Source organism: Sinohyriopsis cumingii, chromosome 17 (genome assembly GCF_028554795.1).
Source record: "Sinohyriopsis cumingii isolate HCF-2022 chromosome 17, ASM2855479v2, whole genome shotgun sequence".
In the NCBI taxonomy this organism is placed as follows: domain Eukaryota; kingdom Metazoa; phylum Mollusca; class Bivalvia; order Unionida; family Unionidae; genus Sinohyriopsis; species Sinohyriopsis cumingii.
This window is the reverse complement of record NC_142977.1, coordinates 33,909,019-33,935,770: the sequence shown is the minus strand read 5'-3', so window position 1 is coordinate 33,935,770 and position 26,752 is coordinate 33,909,019. Positions and strand designations below refer to the sequence as shown.

The 26,752-nt window shown below is 35.9% G+C and overlaps 1 protein-coding gene across 3 annotated transcripts in view; it reads left to right on the top strand.

The window, feature by feature from the left end:
- Positions 1–8,911: 8,911 nt before the first annotated feature.
- The window catches only part of LOC149778393 (uncharacterized), a 190,302-nt gene continuing 172,461 nt past the window's right edge, over positions 8,912–26,752 (top strand). For all 3 annotated transcript variants that reach the window (XM_089939223.1, XM_089939224.1, XM_089939220.1), the window contains exon 1: positions 8,912–9,014. In XM_089939223.1, coding sequence (XP_089795349.1) covers positions 8,962–9,014 — 53 coding nt within the window. In that variant the 5' untranslated portion in view covers positions 8,912–8,961. The remainder of the gene's footprint in view (positions 9,015–26,752) is intronic.

Below are 26,752 nucleotides of genomic sequence, written 5' to 3'. Positions count from 1 at the left end.
TCTGTACATTTATTTCTCAGTACTGAACTTTCCATTATATCCAAATGATAATAAACCATACCTTGTTATAAAGTACCTTCAAAGATGAATTCACAGTGAAGTTCTTGTCATAGGTTATTCGGCATTTTTTGAGAGTCTGGACTATAAACAAGCATCATAGACTTGGTCACAGATTTCACTCCATGATAATCATCAATGCCTCATTTCTCACTATATACTGTCGCCGAAATACAGACAGATAACTACACCACAATGCTCAAATTTTAAAGAATAAACAATCACCTTTAAATCAACATCGACAATTCCTATATCTAATTCTTGTTTCACCACAAAATGGAGATAACAAAATGCTCTAAAAATAGACCGGGACTACATTTGTGGGTACTGAACGGGAACTTATTGTGATCGGATTCTAACTGCTGGAGGAAGAACCTGGGACAACCCCGGTGAGAATCACCGACCCACGGGAAGGTACTGGCAGAAAGCAAAAGAAAAGACAGTAACTCAAAAGCAAGTGTGATCCTCGAATACCAAGATTCGTTTCTTTTTTTCTATAATAGTTTATTGCAGTAAAAACTGCGTCCAATATTTGAAAGGTCTAGTTTTCACGTTTCAAGAACAAACTGAACAAATAAATGAGAGGGAATTTTGCATGCATGTGTTCAAAGAGATGTAAATTTTAGAATTATTGAGATTTTCAATGACGGTGAACTGACCGAAGCAAATATGATTCGAAACTCCAAAAAGCTGTAAGTGTTTGGGACCCCCTGGAGACAATCAGGCTAGACCTTATCAATGAATAAAATGACTAAGTTGTGTGCATTTTTTTTTATATCCTTGATGCCTTCTCTTTTTAAATCGGTTTAGGGTGGGTACAAACAAATTGGATGGTGTGAGAATACTATAGTTGTCTTGATCAGGCGATTGTACAATTGTGAGTCATCATAAACTGACAAATGAAGCCACTGTGAATAAAGGACCGATGTATTCCGCATGCTACTATAGCCGTGGAATAAACAGATTGGTATTTGTGCTGTTCGAAATACTTTCTTCCATCAGATGAGACGAGAATATGTTACTGTCCTTCGTCTGTAGGGTACTTGGTAAAAGAGCATTACATTATAATTGATTGTCCATTGAAGAAGAAAAAAATAATGTGTGCGATTCTGCTCCTAACATCATAAAATGATTTGAGAGTCCTTTCACTCAAACTGCAGACTTGATAATTTCATTTTTTACATTTGAAGATTGAGGTGGAGCTGTGATGTCTGTGATAGAGGAAACTATAATAATTTGTAAGAAAGCTACATGTACAAGGCTGTGGTGCGAGAAAATGTAGAATTATTGCACCTGTCTGAGTTTGTACATAATCTGAGAATAGTGCCAAACGTTATTATCCATTACTATAGTGTCATTCCCACCGTTTATCTATCCCTTTTATGTGGTCTTATTCTGGTATACGAAATAGTCCATGTCAAATTGATTGAGAATAATATATTGTTTATCCTAGCAATAATGAGGCAATAATTTTGTTGCATGTTGCAGTGTCAAACATGCATCCACATTATCAAAAAATTTTAACAAAGTCATTGCCTTTGAATTTTCATTTAGTTATAATTTTATTACGTTTTAATTAACAAATCATCGAATGGCTCTATATTCCTTTTGTAAGAAAAATGTTTACATAATATAGAAACTGGCTTCATTTTGTTTCACTTCAGTAAGAGTTTTGACAAAGTGAGCCACGATAAACCATTGAACAAACCAAGACAGTGTCATAAATAATGCTCTCCCTTTTGGATCAGTAACAATCTGAACGAAAAGGGCCAAAAGGTAGTAACAGATGAATCAGCCAGTGACGTAGATTGTTCCTTAAGGATCATTATTTGGTTCAATCCTGTCCCTCAAGCACACACACACAAAAATCGTATCATACGCCAGGCTCTTCGCCTTCGACAAAGACAGCTACCTGACATTAAATTGCATTGATGATGACAAAACACCACATAATGACCTTGAAGAACTCCAAGTTTGGCAGCGAAAATTCCATCTGCATGTATACCCCTCCTAATGTCATGTTTGGCACATGATTCGATCCACAATACATACAGAAGTGGCCCATACGTTCCCCCGGACAGGTAATACCGTCAGTTTCATGAACCAAGCAAATGGTTATAAATATATGCCGCAACCTTATGGAACTTTCACATTTACCAATTTTATTTTCAAAAGCAAAGCAAACTACTCGTTTTATTAAAGGAAATAATCGCGCAGCCATTGTTCTGCCAAACGTTACAGTAAATCAGCTCTATCTAGGAGCCAAATACCCATAAAACTATAAACAAAATGCAATGTACACCCTCGCACTGTATTCTCTACCTTGTCGCAATAGCTCACCCTCGCACTGCACGCTGGGCCCTATTGGCAATTATTCTGCCTACCCTCGCACTGCACGCTGGGCCCTACGACTATTATTCTGCATATCCTCGCACTGCAAGCTGGGCCCTATGGTAATTATTCTTGATACCCTCACACTGCACGCTGGACCCTATCACAATTATTCAGCTTGTCTTAGGATGAATGAGCTTAGAACAAAGAAGGTCAATTATCTGTGTCAGGTACATCATTTCAACTTTTGAGGAGGGCGGGGGCAAAACTTGAGGCGGGGGGGGGGGGGCAAAACTTGATTGGGGGGACTTGATGGGCTTGCTAATTTTCGTATATGGGCTACAGCAATTTTACAGCACATGCAAATTCGGGGGGAGGGGGGAATGCTCCCCTCACCCCCCCCCCCACGACGTACCTGGTTTGTGTCTCTTCTGTAAAATAATACACAATCCATGCCCCTTACACGTCATATCCAGCGATCAAAACGAATGTATCGTTGTTATAGTTCTTGGCCCTGATAACATGTGTCATAGGACTATTCTAAATTTTCTCTTTTCTATTTTACTGACCTTAATCGTTTTAGAATGGCAATTCGGCAATACTTAAGATCATAAACCATAAAAGAATCTTCCTTGTTTTACCAAGTTTTCTGTTAACACTTTCAACTTTAGTAATCTCTCTCTCTCTCTCTCTCTTATACATTTAGACGCACAGCGGCTATTTCGAGATAGGATATGAGGTTGGGTCGATACGGTGATACATAAATTAAAGAAAATAAATAGGTAAATTAGTCTACGGGAAACAACTCCGAAAGTTTTGCTAGATTTAAGATCGAGTTACAACACTTGATTCAATGCTTGTCTCAAAAGACAAATTTACACATATTTTGAGCCGAAATGCTTTTGACGGTTCAATTCATTTGAGAACGAAAATAAATTTGCGTCTGCCATGAAATGTATACGTATAATTATTGAACTGGATTAATCAATTATAGATAGGACGAAATATATTTACATTGGATGTTTGCCCATCGCGCCATGTAGTTGATAGATAAACTCTGTTATAAATTCTTTTGCATAACATATACAAGATGCTTTATAAAATCCACGTTTGTGTGTTTTAATTTGTGTATGCTAAATATAGGATTAAGTGTCCGTGTTGCATGAAATTAAAAAAGTTTGGGTTTTTCGTTTACCTTTCATATAAATCATATTTACACTACATTTGTATGGTAACAAGTGTGGTACATGGAATGACCGTCAATTAATTAAATGATCCTGATTCAAATGAAAACACAAAATTATAATAATAGAATGTGTATCGGATTCCTGTTGCTATTTTTCTTGTTACAGCCACAAAAGGCACAGAGCTACATTTTGTAGCTGACAAATTCGGCAGGGATGTGAGATCATTCACTCGGTCAATACACACTTGCCTGTTGGCCAGGGATGTGAGATCATTCACTCGGTCAATACACACTTGCCTGTTGGCAATCTTAACTCCGTTCAAAGGGCAAATATGTGTATTTGTATGTGATATAAATAAAATATATGTGTAGCATATACGTTGTACCTTTGATATACCCACTCGCTGTATAAATTTTTCATTAAATGGAAACTCGGTAATCCTCGTTTCCTTTTACTTAAAAACTTATGCATCTGGTGGTATATTAGTGATTGATTATATTATGGACTGATTAGGGATTTCCTCTAATTTTGTTGGAATTCGTCAACTTGTTCCTAATAATAAAAGTATCCCCTGATGTACAAAGTAAAACCAAATCCATTCCCCGTCCAGTTTAATATATTTTACTCTAAGACACGTCATATTAAACAAGAAATATCAAATCCTAATTAGAGGAAGCATTTTGAGAAAGTGGGTGAAATCGGTATCTGAATCTTAAAGCAAGGCATTTGGCTTATAAAAAGTTATATATATATATATATATATATATATATATATATATATATATATATATATATATATATATATATATATATAATGTGTGTGTGTGTGTGTGAAAATTAAATTTTAATTTTCAGATTTCAGATATTTCATTGTGATAATACTTCTCTGAACTATGATTAACGATGTTTTTGCAATATTAACATCTTCTAGATAATATATACTTTTATATACTTATCACATTTAAAAAGATAGATAAATATTTGATTTTAAAAAAAAATTAAAATTGCTTCAAACTTTTTTCTTTTACGTCAGAGACTGAAAGAAAGTAGTAACATCATATATTTGATGGCTGGTGCTTACGATTACAAAACTCTCATCAATGTAGTCAGACTCTACGTACGATGTTTGGAAGCCTTACTAAAAACGGAATACGACACCAGTCAAGGTCTGACGAGACCTACATCTAAGCAGCATCTGCGACGATAAACCTTCACTACTGACTCTGGACTCCTATTGGAGATCGAAGATAATGTCCCTCTAGGACAACTGCCCAATCTTTTTTTTTTCTTTTTTTTTTGGTATCGTGAGCAATGCTGCACGCAACTGAAATATTGATATATGTATAATAAAAAAAAAAAAAAACATTCCGAATCCAGCACTTCAACAGATGTCACCCAAGACATTTTGTCGCTGTGTACTAGACATACTGAATCGAACTTTATCCAGAAACGTTACTTCAGATTATACTTAATGACCTTGAATCCACACAACAAGAAGAAACCAACATTACCCATGAAATATCGTACGATGATTAATGCATGCTGATGTTGTGGCGATTCGAATTCACTCCTGGCAGTCTTTTAAAGGAAAAGTGTGAACTCATCCTGCGGCTTTCCATAATCAATAACCTATGAACCTGTATACCTAGGACTTTATTACCTTCTAACTCATATTTCTTACTCCACGTCTTGGAATTCAACGGTGTTTGCTAAGCAGAACTTCCTCATCGAACACCTAAAATCGTTCGAGCTTATGTCATCAGCACGGACGGAAGTCATCACACAGGAACCCATGAGGTAGTAAAGTACATTCCCCAGCGACCGCAGTGTGAAATATTTTAATTCCTGTGGATTACCTTCTTTCCAATACTAAATAGAGGAATTGATGAGAAGAAATTCCGTGTCCTCTCAGTTTCAGTAACAGAGTGTAAGGATAGGTTTCAATGGTCTGTAAATAATATTGTGTGTATTTTCTTTATCAACGTAGACTTGGATTCTCATAAGAACACTTACTGACTTGTTTTGGGCGTAATTGTTTTAGAAACGATGCAAAATTAAAATGTGGTTTAATGAACATTACAGCTGTATATTGTAGTTAACTCAGAAACGTCCATCGAATGCAAAATACATTTTTAGTCAACTCTTACTTCACCACGTTGTCAGGTTTGCAAATAGTTTCATTTTTAGCATTTGTTTGGGCATTTGTCAGTTGTACATGAAGAAGTGCATAGGTCTCCCCCCCCCCCTTCGTTTGTTCCTCTCAATGAGTTAGCGGTGCTTATTAAAAAATGTTGATTTTGAAAATAAAATCAGTTGACATACTCTATCCACTCTTTCTCTGTGGATCCTTGAATTTTTTTAAGAGAATGTTTTCTTTCCCGTTCTCACCAGTCTTGCTATTTATCTTCTATCCCGTACAGAAGAAAAATGAGACAGCCATCGTAAGTTGGTAAATTGAGGGGAGCCTTGTCCTATTTAGAATAAGCTAAACACCTTCTGGAAAGAGAGTATTACCCCTAGCAAGACATAGAGAGAGAAAGAGAGTAATTATTTCTTTCAGGGTGGGTAAAGAACCCGTTGGAGAAGTCATGGAAGAAGTGGAGAAGATAAAGATGATATGGGCGGAGAAGAGGGCATGACAATCAAAATGGAAAAGGTGCAGCAAAAGCAGCGTCAAAGGAGGAAGACGCAAGGAAAGAGAGTCAATGACAGCGATTGAGTCCTCAAAGGGAGGCCAGAGGTACCTCTAGTTATACAGTTCGAGATCTGGGAGCTGGAGGTTGATGAGCCTAATTTGAATCTCTCTGCCCCATCACTAGATCAACAAACTTGGACTAGATGGGATGTGACACCCACTGGTGTCGCACACAGCCGTCATGTGAAGATGTCCTACCTATCGCTGACATCAACGATCCAGGAGCACAACCAACGGACCTTTTCAAGGCCACATAGTTCGTTCTGAGACAGATATAATACAGAGTCACTGCCAATGTCTGATTACTATCTTGGTGATATGTATGAATAGATTTGTGTACAGTGTGCGCATTTTCTCTCCTTACGCTACACTGCTAGGGTTATAAGGATTACAAGTGTAATTGGGCATGGTTGTTTTAGTGATATATATATATATATATATATATATATATATATATATATATATATATATATACACACACATTTCTGTGTGTATAAAATGTGTGCAAATAAGTGTGGGTGTTGGTCACTAATTCGGCATATTGTTTACAACGTTTGGGTGTTGGTTAGCAGATGACTGGGTGTTGGCCAGTCCAAACAGTGTACTGTCTTATTAGTAGGCAAATATTAGGCATTATCTTTCCCATTACAGGCCAGATTAACTGAACTGCATCAGTATAAAAATGATAATGTGGCTTCGTAATGTAAATTTCTCATTGACGTCAGAACCCAACTTTTTAAAGCCGAAAAATGATAGCCTTAGTGTTAAAAGCCCATTGATGCCAGATTGCTATATCAGAGTTAAGTTCGCAATAAGACCAGAACCGCATACTTTCAAGATAGTGGCCGTAACGTAAGTTCCCACCGAAGCTAGAACACAACTCTGAGGTCACGGTAGCCCCCATTACTACTGACAGACACACGGAAAGTATGTGTTTTAGGGGGTTCATCGCCATTTCTCAGCACGAGGTAGGTTATACATGGCAGCCACTATAACCAGTGGATGAAGAAGCTCAAGAACCTGGAAAATCCCCTGTAGGAATCACCGACCCATGGGAATGTTACTGGCAGTGCTCTCACATATCCGCATTGACCGGGTCCGAGACTCGAACCCATATGGACATAGTTAATGTGAAAGTGATCGGTAGAGGCGAGAGTTTTAGACCACTCGACCACCCGGATCCTTAAACGACGGATAAAATATCTTCCGTGCTTAGTTCTACAGTGTGGGAAAAGAAAAGAAATCATTATTTTCCTATGATTATAAAGTGAATGAGTGTATGATGTTTCCATCAGCCCAATGTACCAGTCACTAATAATATTGCATGTCTCAAGTTTGCAATGATGAACAGCATGCCTCTTTCTTATATTGCATCATGTAGAATTTACAAAACAATAAACATCGTCTTAAATAATTTACGGTTATTAGGCTTCCCACAGGTGGCAATACAATTCCGACCACATTATACCAGGGCTGGATCGGGGAGGGGGAGGTTGTTCCAGGATTTCTCGATACCCCCCACAGCTAAAACATCGTGTACACACACACACACACAATCACTTGTCACTTGAAACATCGTGTACACACACACACACACACACACACACACACAATCACTTGTCACTTGAAATTTGACCATCGTTTTATTCTTTTGCATGTTTAGGGGTAGTATGCACACTCTGAGTAAAAATACACATCGACTTTTGCTTGGGTACCCTTACGAGGAAAGTCAGGACCCTTTTTAAATTTTGGAAACCCTCCCCCACCACACATTTGACCTGATCCGGCCCTCGGTACGGTCATATTGATGTTATAAAATTCGTATATTCATGATTCTACAGTTATAGAGATAATTATATATCGTCTTCGAATTCATTTTTGTTACTGATGTTGGTTTCGCGATCTTGTTTATTCATATTTTTTTTTTTTTACTTCCACATTGTCATGAGCTAAATAATGGTTCCTTTACGCCGTCTCATTTGAACTGACGTAATCAATCAACCAACAATCAATCAATGACATCATTTGGCGAGTGAAGTGCCATTCTCATGCGCATCTGACACCAACATGGAATCAGTATCTAAATGGTATGCGACATTGTTAATTCTGTTTGATTTTTTTATTTGCTTTTATTATTTTATTATGTTCATAAGGAAAAAAGGACAAACAGACAAATGCGACCCCCCCCCCCCGCAAACATAATGTACGATGTATGATTGGTCAAATCTTACTGAAATATGTAATATAAAGAAAATGCAAATTCATATATTTTTCATTACTCGAAAATCATATTAAATTTTAAGACATTGTATATTGGTGGATCATATTAGTCAAACATCACATTTTTGGGGGAAATAAAATCGAAATAGACTATTCTAAAATGATTACATGCGTTATTAAACTGCTAAAAAAGTTTATATTTTGTATTGCACAATTCTGTCGTTTACAATTTTCAGTTTCAGATAAGTGTTATATTATTTCTCCAAGGCTTGCATTGCATGCTGCAATCGTAAAAAATATATTTTAATCATTCGATAGCTTCACAGTACAGACTGCACGAATGTAAGCAATGGAGATGACGGTAGACGGTAGTCACGGGTCAGTGAAATCTTACTATAGAGCGCATGCGTCGTCATTGGATATGAAATATGGCGGAAAGTTTGGAAGAAGTTGAACAATTGTAAACAAACAATGGACTCTCTAGTGGGATTTGATCCCACATTACCAATTGATTTTGACGGAAGGTAAGATTATAGCGTATTATATGTCACGTATAAGATAAAGTGTGAAGAAAGCACTTGTGGTCTGTTACTTTGCCAAGGTGCCCCTCTGTAGGGATGCGAAGTAAGCAGTTTTGACTCATTCGGATTCTGCGTTCATTGCTGTGCAGCTTGTGCAGTAAGACTCCTGCTGCTAACTGCCAATTAGTAGGATTTGCGTTATTTAAGAAATTAATGTTTTCAGAGTATGGCCAATATTTTTGGACACGTAGAATCGACATATTATTACTGTTGAAATGTTGACAAGAGTAAACGATTTAAATACCCTCTAGCCCCCCCCCCCCCTTTTCGTTTCATTGTTTTCACACAAAAAAGTAAGTCACACAAGGTCCATATGTTCACATTTCAAATCTTGCCTAGGGTAATCTGGTCATATTCCCACCACTGACGTCATTGACACTAAAATGACAACTTCATTATCTAAGCTGACTTAGATCAGTAATGCATGGAGATATGGAAAAAGCGGGACCCAAGGGCCCTTACATTACAAGGTTGAAAAGTGGGCCTGTTAGATTTAAAAAAAAAAATGAAGAAACAACAAACAGAAAGATAAGTCACAGAAACTTATGTCTTGTATTGGTTAATATCTGCAATATAAGTTGTCCCGCTTTACATACTTTGTATCAGTCAATATAGAGACTACAGCACAGTTTTCGATGCTAAAGTAACTGTATCCACTTTGTCTAACTCAGCAATGGCTTCAAAGTATGTAATACTGGAAAAGATGTTGTTTCTTGCAAAAATTGATAAATCATAACTTCATCTTTTGCAGCAAGCCTCCCTAATGGAATTATAATTCTTCTTGCTCAAACAACCATTTCCCTCACAATTTCTGCTTTGGACATAGAAGTCCATATTTTTTAGTCTCAGTACACTACTTTGAAAATACACAGCAACACTGTTTATGCTGTAGAATTCATCTTCTTTTCTTTTCATATACTGCTAATGATCTGCCGTGTGCAGTGATTGATGGGCATGGATGCTAATTAGAAATCGGTGAGATATTTCTGTCAGACATTGAAATTGTTCATTTTATGATTCCTTGGCAGTGAGAGAACTTCATTCAGTAAGCTTGCAGTGCATTCAGTTCAGTCTAAAGTCAACCAGGGCCCTTAGCAGATTTCAGGATGAGGAGTCTTGGACTCTTTAGAATTGTAATCCACAATTCAGCAGCCTATTTTGGAGATTCCCAGCCATCATCTTGCGAACCCCTCACTTTTAGAATCTTTGTGTCAGCTAGACGATAATTATATGATTAAGTTATTAAGGTTCATACTACCAGCCCTTCTGGCAGAACCTATAAAGAAACAAATCCAACAAATGTTTGTTATTTGTCAACGCACCAACATATGGTAATGGTTTCTTTCATCTTCATACACTAAATTCCAATGATCTAGTAAATGCATTGTTCTTTCTCATTGGTCTGTTGAATAAGTGTTTAGTACCTACAGAACGGGGCCCCGAGTGGTCTAAAGTGCTCACCGTTCTGGATCACTACCATCTCACCTCTGTCTGCATGGGTTCGAGTCCAAGGCTGTGCTTGCGTGGGTACGTATGAAAGCATGCCAGTAGCTTCTCGTGGGTCGGTGGTTCTTTCCTGGGTTTTCCAGGGTTCTTCCTCCACCAGTTATACTGGCTGCCATGTATAGCCTATCTTGTGCTGAAAAATGGCATTAAATCCTAGAACAATAACAACGTACAGAACATGTGACATGAGCTTATCGGCTAACTTTAGCTAAAAGATTATGACCCTATTAGGTAATCTCTAAATGAAAACTGGCCTGGAATGTTGATAGCTTCCTGACAGTTTTGAAACAGCAATAACAGTGTCAGATGAACAATACAATGAAACATAGGTCAAGGGTGGACAACTAGAAAGCTGATGCATAGAAAGATTAAAGTTCAGAATGGAAATTTTTTGCTTACCTTTGTTGATCTCAGTTTAATATGTGTGTAAATGTTACATTTACAGTATAATACATATAAGATTGGTACATTGTGTGTTGTCTTTGCGACCGTTTAGTTTCCAAATTGAGGTGATACGATGATATGAAAATGGGGGTGCTGATTTATTAAGTAGGGTGTAAGCAGATCATTTTTTGTCTTGTATTCAAAATTGAATGTTTTATTAATTGTTTATGTTCACATTTCACGATTTTTCTAAAAGTGTTAACACGTTTTTTTAAAGGGGGAAGTATTGTCACGTAATTGTATAAATCCCTTTATTTATTAAATACATGTACTAAGGATTCATGTTTTTTTTTTTTGTTTGTACAGCAATACCTGAGGATGATTTATGTATATTGTACAATATTTTGAAGCAGTGAGTTCAGTTCATCCTATGCACATGTGCAAAGTGCTTTTGATGAGTAAAAACCAAATACTTCCAGCGCACAGATGATGTATGGCTGTATCATCTATGTATAAATGCCTCACCCTTAAGACTAAATCTTCACATTACGGAATGTCTTGTCAGTGAGCAGTTTACTTAAGGAATTGCAAATCTTCAGCTGTATAGCTGATTGGAGTCGACATGGTTGCAGCTGTAAAGCTGAACCATAGCAGCCTTAGAGCTGAGTGAACAGTGTTGCTGGTTGAGTAGCAGGTGATGGGGATATTGCTGACCAATTGGTGGGCGCTGATTGCTTGATTGACCAAGGAATTGAATGGTCAATGACTACCTGGATTATTGACTGCTTGATTGACCAGTGTGTTGGTGGGGAGTGTGCAAATCAATACATATAAAATTTTAGTCATGGGCTAATTTTTGGGGTTTGCTATACCCAGTGTTTTGGGATTGTAAAGATATTTGTATGATATCTGTCCCTTTGTTTTCATCATTTTACTATTTGAGTAAAATACTTCATTTTTCACTATTTGAGTTAATTCATTTTTACTGTTTGAGTAAAACACTTCATTTGTCATGTGAAATAACTGAATCATTCACATTTGTCCTTGTACTGTGTAAGGTTGTTTATTTGATTTTCATTTGCTGCATTATTGGGTTAGTGCAGGTTATGTAAATTTGTCCAATATTTGGATTTTATACACGCACATATTCATCATAATTCTTTTCTCATTCAAGTCATTTATCATTAAACATTGTATTTGTATCACATTCAGAAGTGTTCTATTGTAAGTCTGAAATCCAAACCAGATTTTCAAAGCTTGTCTCTCAAAGGCAGACATATATTTTTAAAAATTTTCTGCCTGTTTGTTGTTGTTAACTTATTAATGTGTAAACATCTTTGCTAGCCAAGGTTCTGATCTGATAATCCTATCTACACCTTGGCAGATTGAATAGATATATAGGTGCTTTTTCCTAGCAACATCGATTTTAGATTTCATGAGTTCACTTCCTTAGTATGTGATGTCAACTAACCAATAGTGTGGTGCATTGTACATCGTGCAAAAATGATGGGGGCAATTGACCTAAAAAAAATACTTTGTAAGTTTAAATCGAAAGTATGACTATGAACCACAGGGAAGCCATTACAGGTATATTTGAGTGAAATGTATTTTTGCAAACATGGACTGACACTGGAAAATTACTTGTATATCAGTTCATTCAAATTGTGTGCTGCCCTTGTATCAGTTGTGTTGGAACAGTGTTCGGATTTGAACAACTTAATTTGATTAGATGTGTCTTGTTGCCACATCCTGTGGGAATTCACAGACCCGAAGCACATAAATATCTGCTCCATGTGCCAAGTTATAGATAGGGCTATCACATTGGAACATGAAAGGTAGAAAAACTTTGATTGGTTTATAATGTCTCTTTCATCTGACCTTGACCTTGGAAAAGCAGCCTTGACCTTGGAAATGCAGTTAGCCTTAAATATTCTTATGTGCAATTCACAGTAATTTCTTTTGGATTACTTTGGAAATCTTGCCCACTTGACATCTTTACAGGATCTAACATGATAAATTAACAGTAAAACCTGTTTTGAACAACCTCTGCTATGAGTGACCACTGTCATTTCCCTCCACAATCGTAATGCACAGATTGATTTTATTATATAAATGCTCTGTCATGAGTGACCATCTGCTGAACTTGACCAGTGACTGTGCTGTCATGGCAAAATATGTATTTTGACACTGCTGTGAACGACCGCATCACAAAAATGGGGATAAACTCCATCGACCTTTATTTAATTCCTGTAAGAACGACTTCTTATACCATTTAAAAAACAAAACAAATAGGCTTGCTATCCATATCTGAAATTTTGTAGGTATGCTTATAGTATTTTATAGTTTATATTGCAAACCAGACTAAAGTACATGTAGATTATTCCAGCACTTAGCCTGGTTCCCGGCCTTATGGTAAATAGAGTCCTTATGTATGAGTAGGACCTAGTATCCCAAATGAACGACTGTATTGTGAGAGCTGAGAGAGACAACCAGTATCCCTATGAATAACCTTATTACGAGTACATAGACACCACTTACCTATATGTATTTGTTTGAAACAATGCCCACTTGATTACTAATGATTGTTATGATAAAAAAACAAACATAAAAAGAACTAAAAAAACATACAAAAAAAGAATTTTGGCTACTGGTGAAAGATACTAATGTCCATAAATCAGGCTAATGTACATGTCATGAATTGCCACAGTAGTGCCGAAATTGACATAGTGGTTGAGTATATTCTTTGTCTTTATAGTTAATCCATATTGCCTTCGGGTGAATAAGGTCTTTGTCTATGAAACCAGCAAGAAAGAATCATTTGCGGGATTCGATTGACAGTGTTAAAGACTTGTGATGTTTGTTGTTTTTCCCCTGATGTTACAATGATTAAATCCCAATCACAAAGCTGTTGTATATTCAAGTTGTTGTGACCAGGTTACACACTTCGTTTATAGACTTAATTCCTGTATGTCTCTGTGAATTAAGCTGTTGACTTTTGATTCTATTTTTGGATGAGATAATTGTTTTTTTTATATTTCATTGTTAGATACACAATACACTTGTATAGATTTTTCATATTTTCCCAAAGCCCAGTCAAAACTGTCTATACAGTCAATATTACAGCTAAGCATTAATAATGTTAACACATAGAACCTTAATAAGAATGAACGAATGAGAAAAATTTTAACGCTGGAGAAAATAATTATAGTGAAAGAAGTGAAAAAGAGCAGATCACTCACAAAATAGTGGTTTAAACGTCAGTAAAACAAATTTATGGTGTCATAAAGGAAAAGGAGTAAATCAGAAACGATTACATATGCTGATACATGTGATCTTCAAATGCAAATGTGATGCCATGTTTAATAATAGAAGTTTATCTTTATTTACATATAATTTTGTTTTCAGATGAATGTGTACGATATTTTAGCAAGAACTCAGTGAATGTAATTTTCATTAAATTGTTCTGAAACTGGTCTTTTTGTACAAACCTGTTATGAGAGACCACCGGTTTTGAAAGTAGTTGAGACCATTTTTTGTTAGCAGAAGGGGCAGTCTTTCATAACAGATTTTACTGCTGTAATTTCCATTCCAAGTCCTCTCTTGTTTAGCATTTGTCTTCTATTCCTAATCTGCAGTTAGTTTAACATGAAAATTTTCTTTTATACTTTTCATTGAATGTCAAAGCAAGTGATATGTTTAAACTTTTGACTTGTATTGTTTCCCTATCTCAGTGGGCATTGTGCCAGATACTTTCTGTGTCATTGTTCTGCATGTACTCCATTCATGGTTTCTTAGAGAGTGAATCATTACACATATCAGTATAAAAATACTCCCAGTATGGCTGCTGAAGAGTTGATCTGCACTTTTCTGTTAATGTTATGAGATTAGGTGACATGGAATTAACATAAAGATCACAGCAAGCTATTTCATTGCTGGGGTTGGAATGAGAAGGTGGCATGTTTATGAAAACAATAGGCTGTAAATGGTAACTTTGAGTGGAAGCAGGTGGTATGATAGAACTGGTTGTATGATTGTTACTTCTAAACTGCTCTTAGCCCCACTTCCTTAATATATGTGTTTCTGGTCAACTGACTGTCCCTGTTTTCATTGCTGACTCTAGCAAAACCCTACCCCCACCCCATTTGGATTTTTGAAAAAAAATTGCTGAAGTTGATTTCTGCATCTAATTGAGCTGGTTTGGCCCAGTACTTGAGGTGTTTCTATATACTGATCATTATAATACTGGTATATACAGTTTAAAAAAGAACAAACGCCTACCTACTCCCGTAATTTTAAAACTCAGTGCAGTAGGAAACATACATTTGTTTGGCTTAATTAAGCTGCCTTTTTAAGCTGTGAAATGGCCCTTTTTTTCTCACAAATGTGAACAGATGCTTAGGCCAAAAATGTTTCCATTTGGCCGACTGACCCAGTGTTTCATTGCAGACCCTAGCAATTTTTTCCCATGGGGTAAAAAAGAAAATTTCCCAAAAATATTTCCTGAATTTTGACTTGTGTATTTAATTGAACTGGTTTAATTCAATGCTCAAAGTGCTTAGTACATTATATATACTAATCATTATATATATATATATATATATATATATATATATATATATATATATATATATATATAAACGGGGGGAGAATTGTCCCTCCAAAATTTGGTTTTCGTTATCTAGGAGTTGACCGCCCTCGATGTTATTGCCCGGTTCAAGTAAATATAAATATAAGTGGTGAAACTTATAGATGGAATAGATAGAGATCTGAGCAGATATATAGAACAAACCAACACGAGCCCCCGTACATGTAAACAAACAATTTAATCAATTACATAAAAACACTGAAAATTCATTACACCAGGAATGTACTCTGCTTTTAGAAATTTAACTTTCACCGAAATACAAAGAAAACGCAAATAGATCTAAATAAAATAACCGATCTGTTTACTGATAGATATAGTTCATCATAGGATCGAGTGAACAATCAAAGTTAACGTCTTGTACGATTTCATAACCTGCTCGTCCCCAGTCTGTTTTGCTTCCTTTCTAGCTGTTCAGACCATTGGATCTCAGGATGATACTTTCCACCATCCGTCTCAGGATATTCTCAGTATACGTCTCAGAAATTAACACGTCGCAGGATTGCGTCACAGGATAATAGGTCTCACTGCACTTCTCTCTATACTTCTCATTATACATCTCAGAATAACATCACATCATACGTCCCAGCATATTTCGTCTTAGGATAATACGTCTCATGAGCTATTTTCTCCCTTTTAAATAAATATAAATAGAGACAACCTAAATTTCCCATTATTTATGAAACAGTTAATTCTTCATTATTCTCCCTCGTTATCAGATTCTATTATCAGTACTAAACAGACGCTAAGGCTATCAATCGACTCCACATGTCCTACAATGACCCAAGTTAGTCAAATGGCTAATTTGTTACGCCTTGACCTTACACATTAACACATACGCGAGGCCTGGGGTTCTGAGCCAGCCTCAATTTACACAGTGAATAAATAGGATACATCACATCAATCAATTACTAGATCATTTCAGTCAGTACACACTTATTCTTAATCATACGTGAAATCTTCTAAATTCGGAGAATTCACACGGATTCTCGTAATCATATTAACTAATGTAATGTATTAAATTCTTGGAACCTAATTCTTATGCAAACAAGACAACAAATTCAAACAATTTGTCAGACTTATCTAAAGAAGATTAATGTACGACATCCTATGCATAAACTCAACACAGTTATACTTCATAAAGCAAATTCTTACACGAATGTAGAAAAAAGATTCATGCAACTACAAGTAAATAACTTCAGCAAAGCATTATATATGGCATCAACAAATTACATGGAATTGTCACACTACCTTTGTTTTCAACGTTCCTCCCTCTAATTGGCAAATTAGTTCGTCAGTTCCTTTCGACAATAGTCCCCTTTTGGACAACAGTTCCTTTTTACGAGAATTTCTTGCAAATCCTCGGAGTCCTACTTTGGTTTTTCACGTAGAAAAGCTTAGACTGATTAGAATTTCGATGTAGTGGTTTATAAAACCTAGATAATTTTGTGTGGGAAACACGCCCCTTATTTAATGTAACCAATCAGAATCAAATATCTCTGCCGCCTTTTTCCAGAGGGACCAAAGTCAGGGTCAGCTTGACCTGGTAGTTTGAGTAACAGAGTTTCTGCGATTTCTCAATTTGTGACAACTTTGCCATGAAAATGAAGTTTTTCTTGTCCCTTATAGTCTGCCTGGCTGCTGTATAAACAAATGTTTAATTAGGAACGAAATTCTCCCTCTAAAGGACATTACCGTACACGGTAGTATGGCGATATGATACGCGCTTGTCTCCATAAATCTAATTAATGGTTCTCTGGTCTCAACTAATGTATTCTTGTTAGATCGACATAAAATTTGCCACTTCACATATATATATACTATCATACAGGTTAGAGAATTTTTAATTTGTACTCTACTGAGATTGGAACCCAGGTCTGCGGGTAAATGGCACCCATCGCCTTGCCTGCACACTCGAGCCCATATTCCCTCACGACTAAGCATGCAGCACCAAAAAATGATGTTACTCAATCTATGTTATATGCACTCATGTGTCTACACAGTCATTCTGGATTCCTATGAAGTAAATCAAGAGAATTGTAAATATACACCAGACAGGGCGGAAAGGGCTATCCCAGGATTCTATTGAAGAATGCTTGATAATAGTAGGCAGAATTAATATTTTAACACAAATAATACTAACACACAGGTTAGAGATTTTTCATTTTAATTCATATTCTACAGAGATTCGAACCCAGGTCCGCAGGTGAATGGCACCCATCGCCTTTCCTGCACACACAAGCCCATATTCCCACACGACTAAGCACACATCACCAAAACATGATGTTACTCAATCAAACTGCATAACACCTGATGGGTGCCGTTTACCTGTGGACCTGGTTTCGAATCTGCATAGAGTATGAATTAAAAATTCTCTAAACTGTATGATAGTATTATTCATATCAGAAAGACCTTTTTCTAAAATGGTACTGACATGTTTCATAGCTTATAGTGAAAGAAAATTTATGACAGTAATGAAATTTATTGCTAAAGATTAAATCTGCAAAATGAATAGGAAATCTCAGCTACCGTTTTAGCTGCCCACTCCATTCAGGACTGAAAAATAAATTGATGCTGGCTGATTATAGCATTCTTTTTTTTAGAGACATTTAATGAAATAGTAAACTCAGAGATCGTGCCCTTCAGCAAATGAGATTGTCATTCATGCATGGAATGAACAAGATTTACGAATAAATAAGAATAAATTTAAAGTTTAGTAAAATATGGAATTTTTCTTGTGAGAACTGTGTTTGCAATAATTATTGCTGTTGGTAAAATTTCCTTTCAAAACATTACTGCTACATGTATCTTGTAGAAAAAAAAGAAGAAAATCAATAATGAGAAAGATTTATCAAAGATTTTACTCCAGCAGCTTTCTTGTTAAAATTCCAGGAAGTACTCACTTTCCTAACTAGATGACATAAGATTTATACATTATTATGTGCATTTAATTTAGCTGAATTATCAACAGCACAACAATAAGAAGTTAGTGTATGGGTCGTCCTGGTGTCAGGATAATGTGACTGGGTGGGACATATGCTTCATGTTTGAGGCATGATGTCTTATTGCTAGACATCACTATAAATTGCCACACTGCAGACATCATAGCGATGTGACTGAAAAATTGTTGAAGCAACGTTAAAATTCCAAATCACATACACAGACACATTGCCAGATACATTGTTTTCAAATAGATATTACAGTTTTGTCTCCTTTTGTGACTTTGGACATTGCTAGGACCAACATACATGGGTAGACATCAGCCAGTTAAAGTTGTAGGCATTTTATTGATTTTTGTTCCAGTGAAAAGTGTGCCCAGTTAGATGCACACTGTCAAGATATGGGGGTCATAGGACATAAAATGGCATATGCTTGATGTTCAAAACCACTCCAGTGGCCTGGTAGTTAGAGTATCTGCCTTGGATGCGGGTGATCATAGGTTTGAATCCCGGATGAGTCTTGTAAAAGACTTGTAAAAATGTGTAATATATATATATATATATATATATATATATATATATATATATATATATATAGTGTGTGTGTGTGTGTGACCCCGCTATAGCACGTTCCGTTATAACATGAATTTGAATATAACACAGTGATGGTGTGGCTCCTGAAATTTAATATATGTGTATTTGTCTCGTAGACCAAAAAAAAAACTTTCTTGAATGTACAAAAAAAGTCAAAACAAGTTTATCGTTTTGTGGAAGAGATCATAAATGAATAATACAAGACAACTGTGGCGCGGCTTCTGAAATTTGATATGTATTTTTCTTGTACACGAAATAAAAAGTTTTTTCTTCTTAAAAGTACAAAAAATAACATGTAAAAAAATTATTCTGGGATTACGTAGGGCTTTGCCAATGTCGCAAACTGTGATTTTTTTTTCCTTATTGGCGGCAGTATATGCCATCTGGTGATTTTTGTATTATTGGCGACATTGTTTGCTATTTAAACTTGTATATACAACCATTGGTTTGGAGTGGAGAAATTCAAAGGCCCCATGAAAGGAAGCTGCAAACTCGATATAAAATGCACTGAAATGTATCTATTGTTACATAAACAATTTTTTTTGTCCATATTGACAAACCTTCTGAACAGTGCATTGTTATATCATAATCAGCTTATGTTGACATCTAGCATGAATATTGTATGTTGTGAGATATCCGTTTTTTGTTGTTTTTGACATTTCTGGTAGCGGAGATCAACCGGATGAGACATTATCTCATAATCTATCATCAGATTTTCGGCCGCTCTCTAGTAATTAATATATTTGCATAGACTGACATTTATATGTGGATGGTAAGTAAAATTCCTCTTCTTTTCACTCAGAATTAAATCTTTCAGAACACTCTCATTTTCTGTAGTAATCCCTGTCATCAGACACCTGTGTCTCTATCATCCATTGATTCTTTGTTAAATTTAATGCATGCATGGAAGGCAGCATCACTCTGCTACCACAAATGTAAAAAAAACCCATCTTACTTGTTGGTCTGTTCAATAGGCAGGGAGGAACAGTGACTACAATCTACCAAACGATGGCTAATTCCTTTTTTCAAATGTACCCATATAAAACAGTTTGCTGAAATTTCAAAGAAAACGTTACTTTTGAAGCACCCATTGTGATGAAAATGTACTTAGCAAATGGGAAAAAAAATCAGTCTCAGTCATGCACTACAATTATTTGATGTTACTGCCACAGTAAGAAATGGGCATTTGTTTGGTTCGCCAAAGTTGTCCTATAGTAGTGACTTCAATAACGCATGAACCCTTCTTCATAGAAAGCCGACTACAATCAAAGAACCTTTCTTCAAAGGAAGTCAGTACCAGACTTAAATAAAAGAAATGGATTTTTTCATTTTCCAACGTGTCTCAAACACGTTTACCCTGCTGTGAAAGTTTTCTTTTAGCAGGGAAAAAGTTTGTTCTTATGAATGCTACCAATGGCGTCTTAAAAGGCAAACTGACTTTCACCGACACACAGAAAAGTAAATGTGCTTCAGCATTTGTTACATGATTGTGCTAGGTTTTTCCTCTGAATTCAGACCTATATGATCTGTGACAAATTTATTGATTATTTTAAATCTGTGTGTGTGTGCATATTTTTAATGGAATTACATACTTGTATTTTGGATTAAATATATTTGATGAGATATTCGTGGGTGAGTACACTGTGTTGACACTCTATTATTCATACTATATGTTAGATATGTGTGTGTATATATATATATATATATATATATATATATATATATATATATATATATATATATATGAACAGTATACACATATATGTACCAATCCATGGCTCTCAATAAAGTAAAATATTATGCATGCCTTCTCTGTTTTCACTACAGGTGTATTTTTCGTTTAATATGCATCAATTTAAGATGGTAACTGTGCCAGTGAAGCACATATTTTACAGTCTGCGTTTTTTACCTACATCTCCCACAATTTTTTGGGTGGTTCATGCATCATTTTCTTAAGCTAACTGACCTTTTGCTTTATAGCACAGTTTGATCAATAACAGTCAGGTTCTATGGCTCCCAAATACTGTGTTATAGCGGGGTCGCACTATACATGCATACACAACCTGTCCTAACATTCACCTGGTCAACGGTCATTCTGCTATTCCTTGGCAAATTTCCTATATATTTGTCATATAACCAGTGGTCACCTTCAGGGTTTTCAATAGATACATACGCTTGGGTTTTGATTGGTGGAATTTAAATATGCCCCATTTTAGATGCGTGGAAATTCTGACTTCGCGTCTTTTTGATTCTCATAGATTTGGGCTCAAGCATCAATCTTATTCACCCTTAATTTGCCTCTGGCTTAGTTTCTTACTAAGAGTGCACTGTCCACTACAAATTTACTGTAGGAAGCACTGATTGACATCTGCTCCACAACAGTTTACACCATGACAGATAATAATAATAATAATAATAATAATAATGAGGACTTTGTATAGCGCCTAATCTTTAGAAGCTCTGAGTGCTTTACAGCATTAGACAGTACCTGTATTATAAAAAAAACATATATAATGATATTATTACAAAAAACAAACACCATGAAATTAAAAAAACAACATGCTGAAAATATTTAAGGTAGAAAACATTATTAGGTCTTTAAGTTTGTTCTTGCAGTCGAAATAAGTGAGTTTTAAGAGCACTCTTGAATGAGATCACTGTGTCTTTGTATCTAAGTTCAGTGTGCAATTCATTCCACGTTGCTGGGTCCTGTTATGCAAAAGAATGTCCATATGACTTCGTTTTCGTAGTGGGAATAATGAGTATATAATTGTCAGAAGAGGAGCATAAGTATCTTGCTGGTGTATACACATGGGTGAAGTCGGATACGTATGTTTGATTCTGGATCGAATGGATAGCCAGTGTACGGTACAGAGCAGTGGGGACATTTGCTCTGATTGTGGTACTCTAAGTATGATTCAAGCTGCAGCGTTTTGAAGTTTCCAAAGTAGATATTGAGATGGACCAGACAGAATTGAGTTACAATAGTCCAGTCTTGAAAGTATTAATGAACACACACGTGTTTTAGTGTCATCAGTTGAAAGATATTTGCGAGAGGAGCTGATGTGTCTCAGCTCAAGATATGCAGCCTTGCATATCTTTATGACACGTTGGTTTAATGTAAGAGTACTGTCCAGAGCGACGCCTAGGTTTCGTACTGACTGAATTTAATGTTGGTGTTGTGATCAGAATGGCCTCAGTTTTATCATCATTCATCTGTATATTGTTACATGCCATCCATGATTTCACGTCAGAAATGCATCTCTCTACACCTTGGAAGGTAGCATCATTTGGGTGGCTAGATTTGTATATTTCGGTGTCGTCAGCATACAATTGGTGAGACACTGCATGATGATCTATGACATATGAGAGCGGCTAATTGTATAGAATGAAGAGAACAGATCCAAGAACAGACCCCTGTGGAACACCACAACATAGATTAACTGGGCTGGAGTGTATTCCATTTGCGGACACAATTTGTGTCCTGTTGACCAAGGACCAAGTAGGACTTGAACCACAGTAAGGCTGTATCATGAATGCCAAATACATGCTGAAGACGATGATATACACCACTCCCTCGATAACTTGCGCCCTGATAACTCGCAAACCCTCTTATGACGTGGGATCAGGCGTGGATCCCATTTTTTAAACCAGAAAATATCCAGAAAATTGATCCCTATTTGTTGAACTTGAAGAAAATCGTGATCAAAATTGGTAATGGAAACTTTTTTTATCGTCAAAAACAGTAGATAGGACCTGGAAATTTTAATCAGCAGTATGAAATGTCAAATTTAAAAATAGGTCATACAATTTTTTTTACATTTTCTTTCCAAACAACATTCCTGGTACACTGCAATTAACGATATATAAGGAAATTTTGATCAATGAAAATGTCACGCGCATTCGAGGCAGTACTTTAATAAATAAATACAAATTAAATAATTTTATTATGAATTGAAATTTGTGTTCTGGTTCTGTCTTTTAGTTTCAAGTGTAATTGTCATAAATGCAATGTGTCCTCTTGTAATTAAATGTTAAATGCGACAATCTACCGTAACAGCTATGTCCGCAAGCATTTCTCTGAGAACCTAATTAAGTGCCGACCGTGTTTTGATAACTGACTTCCTGAAGTATTTGTTGTATTGTTGCACTGAATTAAAAACTGGGCTCCTTTGTATTATGATGTTAATTATGTCTTTTGAATCAAATAAAGGAGGTGGAATAAAAAGAAAAGTTAAAAGGCACGAAAATCCAACAAACTTAAAATCTAGCGGCCCTGGCAGTATGTCGGGTGAGCTCACTTCATTTGATCAATCGAACATTTACAAATGTTATTGTGTATGTAACATAAACTACCTTAAATTAACTGACTCTTTCATAACTTTGACCAAAGATAACAAGGCAGCCAAACGAAACAAATGCTTCATAAAATAAAGAGCTTGATTTCACATATACGGACCATTGTGGGCAAGTGAGTTTCTAAGAATTCTTGAACTGGCACTTAGAGATATCCACAAGGATGATAAGTTTCATTATTAATTCCAATTAATTAATTCACGACATCAGTATTGTACTAATTGAGCAATACAAAAATTAAGTTTCAACGTAGACGATTGTCTCACAAAAAAAATGTCGCGTGTTTAAAAAAAAAGGAATCTTGTTTGGCGGTGTATCAACAGTTAGTCAAATTCCCTGCTCTGTGGACTCCTGATTTGGAAGGATAATATTTAACACCACTACTGGAACTAGACTAATGAAGAAAACAAAAAGCAGTGATGTAATACACCGCTTTTTTCGCATACACGTGATGGTTGTTGAAATCAGTTGGAATGATCTTTCATATGTTGGACATTTTGAAAATAAATGTTTTTAAACAGAATAAAGAACAATTTAATTAGAAAAAGTGCATTATTACAAATTATCATTGATGTGATTGTAAAATGAGGATTCAGTCAATGAACAGCCAGGTTCCCTAATGGCTGCTCCCCCCTCCCCCCCACGGTTTTCACAAGCAGCTGTAAAAGAGAAATTTTATTTAGGAGCTGTATTTTTACTGATAATTAAAGTTTTTATGTGGGAGTGAGAGTGATAAATCGGGGCATTTACACTGTTGTAGTTTTCTTGATTTTATTAAATAGCTAAACTAAATACATATATCTTTTGTAGCATACTACAGCTGCTAATAATAATGCTGATGTTATTCCGTTCATTGTAAATGCATTGGTCATTAACCAAGTTTGAGAGCTGTATGTGCCTTCAGAGGTCACCTGTCTCCAAAGGCCACTTTTGCCTTGTCACATGGGTAGCTTTTGTGGATCGCTATGCATGTGTGTGTGTTTATTGTGTTCATTAAACCTCCAGAATGCCACAATAGCGGCAAGTCTTGTAAATCTTGTTATCATAACTCTTCTTACAGAAACAATGGCATTCACATGGGTTTTCAGTAAACGCTTTAAGCATTAGTCAGTTAGTTTTGTGTGAAGATGGTGCAGCTCTGATATTTTTCTGAAGGAATTTTGGGAACCAGACCTAATTAATCTTGGAAGTCATGGTCAGTCATCATTACTTACATTTTTCTATTTCGTTGAGCTTATGAACACAGACTGTTGACTTAGTTTCCTTCCAATGATACCGCTCTGGTGGCCTAGTGGTTAGAGTGTCTGCCTCGGATGCTGGAGGTCGTCGGTTCGATCCCTGGCCGAGTCGTACCAAAGAGTTACAAAAATGGTACTAACAGCTGCCTCACTTGGTGCTCAGCATTAAGAGGCTAGTGTTTGGACTGGTCGGCCTGATATCAGGATAATGTGACTGGTTGGGACATCATGCTATATGTCTGCGGCATGATGCCCTAGTGTTAGACATCACTATAAACTGCCACACTGCAGACATCGTAGTGATATGACTGAAAAATTGTTAAAGCTACAATAAAAACCCGAATCACTCACACACTCCTTCCAACAAACAACTTAAAAAGCTTGGAATTGACACCAAGCTGCAGTTCTTGTGTTGCTACTGTAGTTGAAAAAGTGACCTCAAAGTTGTTTGCTACTGATATTTTGGAAGTGTTTAAAAATATGAAATATACTAGTGGGCATTGAATATAGTATGATTTCTGCTAGTTGAAAATATTCCAACTATCAAAAGCTTCCAGAAGTGAATATAGGTAATATGGAGCCCAGCACTCCACATTAATTTTAAGAGCTCAGCTGTTGAAAATCAGCACTCTCACTTTGATTTTAAGGTCATAGGTCTTCATTTTGGCCTTTTAGCTGTATGACTCCTGAGCATGATAAATGAGACAGTATAAATGGATTTTTACCATATCCACTTTGTGAACAAAGGCGTTGAAAAGCTGTAAAAAGAATTGAATAAGTGCAATCTCTGAGAAAAGATTACTATATGTATTAAGGTAGTACTAGTAATGATGGACTTGGCTTACAGTGCCAACATAGTTACACTGAAGAATCAGCATTGTGATGCATATTGTATTGTAGCATGTGTTGTATCACTTGCTAACTCCATGATACATACTAATGTGATTTGTATTGCCTGCTAACTGTATGGTATGTGTATGTAATGTATCATCTGCTATGAGACATATGCAGTTTGCACCTTGTATTGTAAAGGCAAGGGTCATTGTGTCTCCCACCAGCTCAAAACCTGAGATATTCTTATTTGCTTTGATAGTTTTGTACTTTAACTTTGTTATCTGCACATTTTCCTTGGGCACTAACATTATTACAATAAACATTTTATAATGTGTTCAAGTAACTAATGAAAACATTAATATTGTATGTGTAATATTTGGTTAACCTGAAATGACCGGCACCGTGGAATTTTCTGTTCCAAATCTTTGTCCCATTTTTTTTTAGAGGTTACTCACAACTACTATTCCAGAATTTATTATAAGAAATACCACCGCATGTTTTCTTAATTCCTTTTCTTTTCAGATTAATAAATCATTACTTAAATGACAAAGTGTGTATTTGCATAAATTTATCCTGTTATTCAACCTCAAAATAAGTTCAGTCTTCAATGAGTTTGGCCATTGCTGGTGTCAACATAGCTGTTAATGGACATCCATTAAAGAAAAGCTGCATATGGTGCATTAATTTTTTTCATGATGAAAATGTGCACTCAGGGGCACATTGGGTGAAAATTTGGTGACAGTAGGACCAAAAAGTGAGAAACCTGCGATTCTGTGCTCGATGTGCAACACTTTATCATAGTATGCATTGTATTGCCTGCTAACTCTATGATACAACTCTAGTATTGTATTAGCAACCAAGTGTATATTCTATCATGACATACTGACATGACTGCAAATTTTTGGACACTTTAAGTCTTGGGACACGAAATTGTTGAAATTTTTCATGTAGGTCTTGGGACACCTTCACCGTTTGTTTCTTACTAATTGAATGATATATTTTATTTATCATAATGAGACACAAACAAATACTCAATGGTTGTTAAGAGACAATCATTATGAATGATTACATGGAAATGTTATCTGTTAAAATAATTTGTTTTAAAAAGCTAATAAATTTTCCTGTCTTTTCTTATTATTTCTACCTAATTTAGTATATAATTTGAAAGGGCAATGATGAAAATTGAGC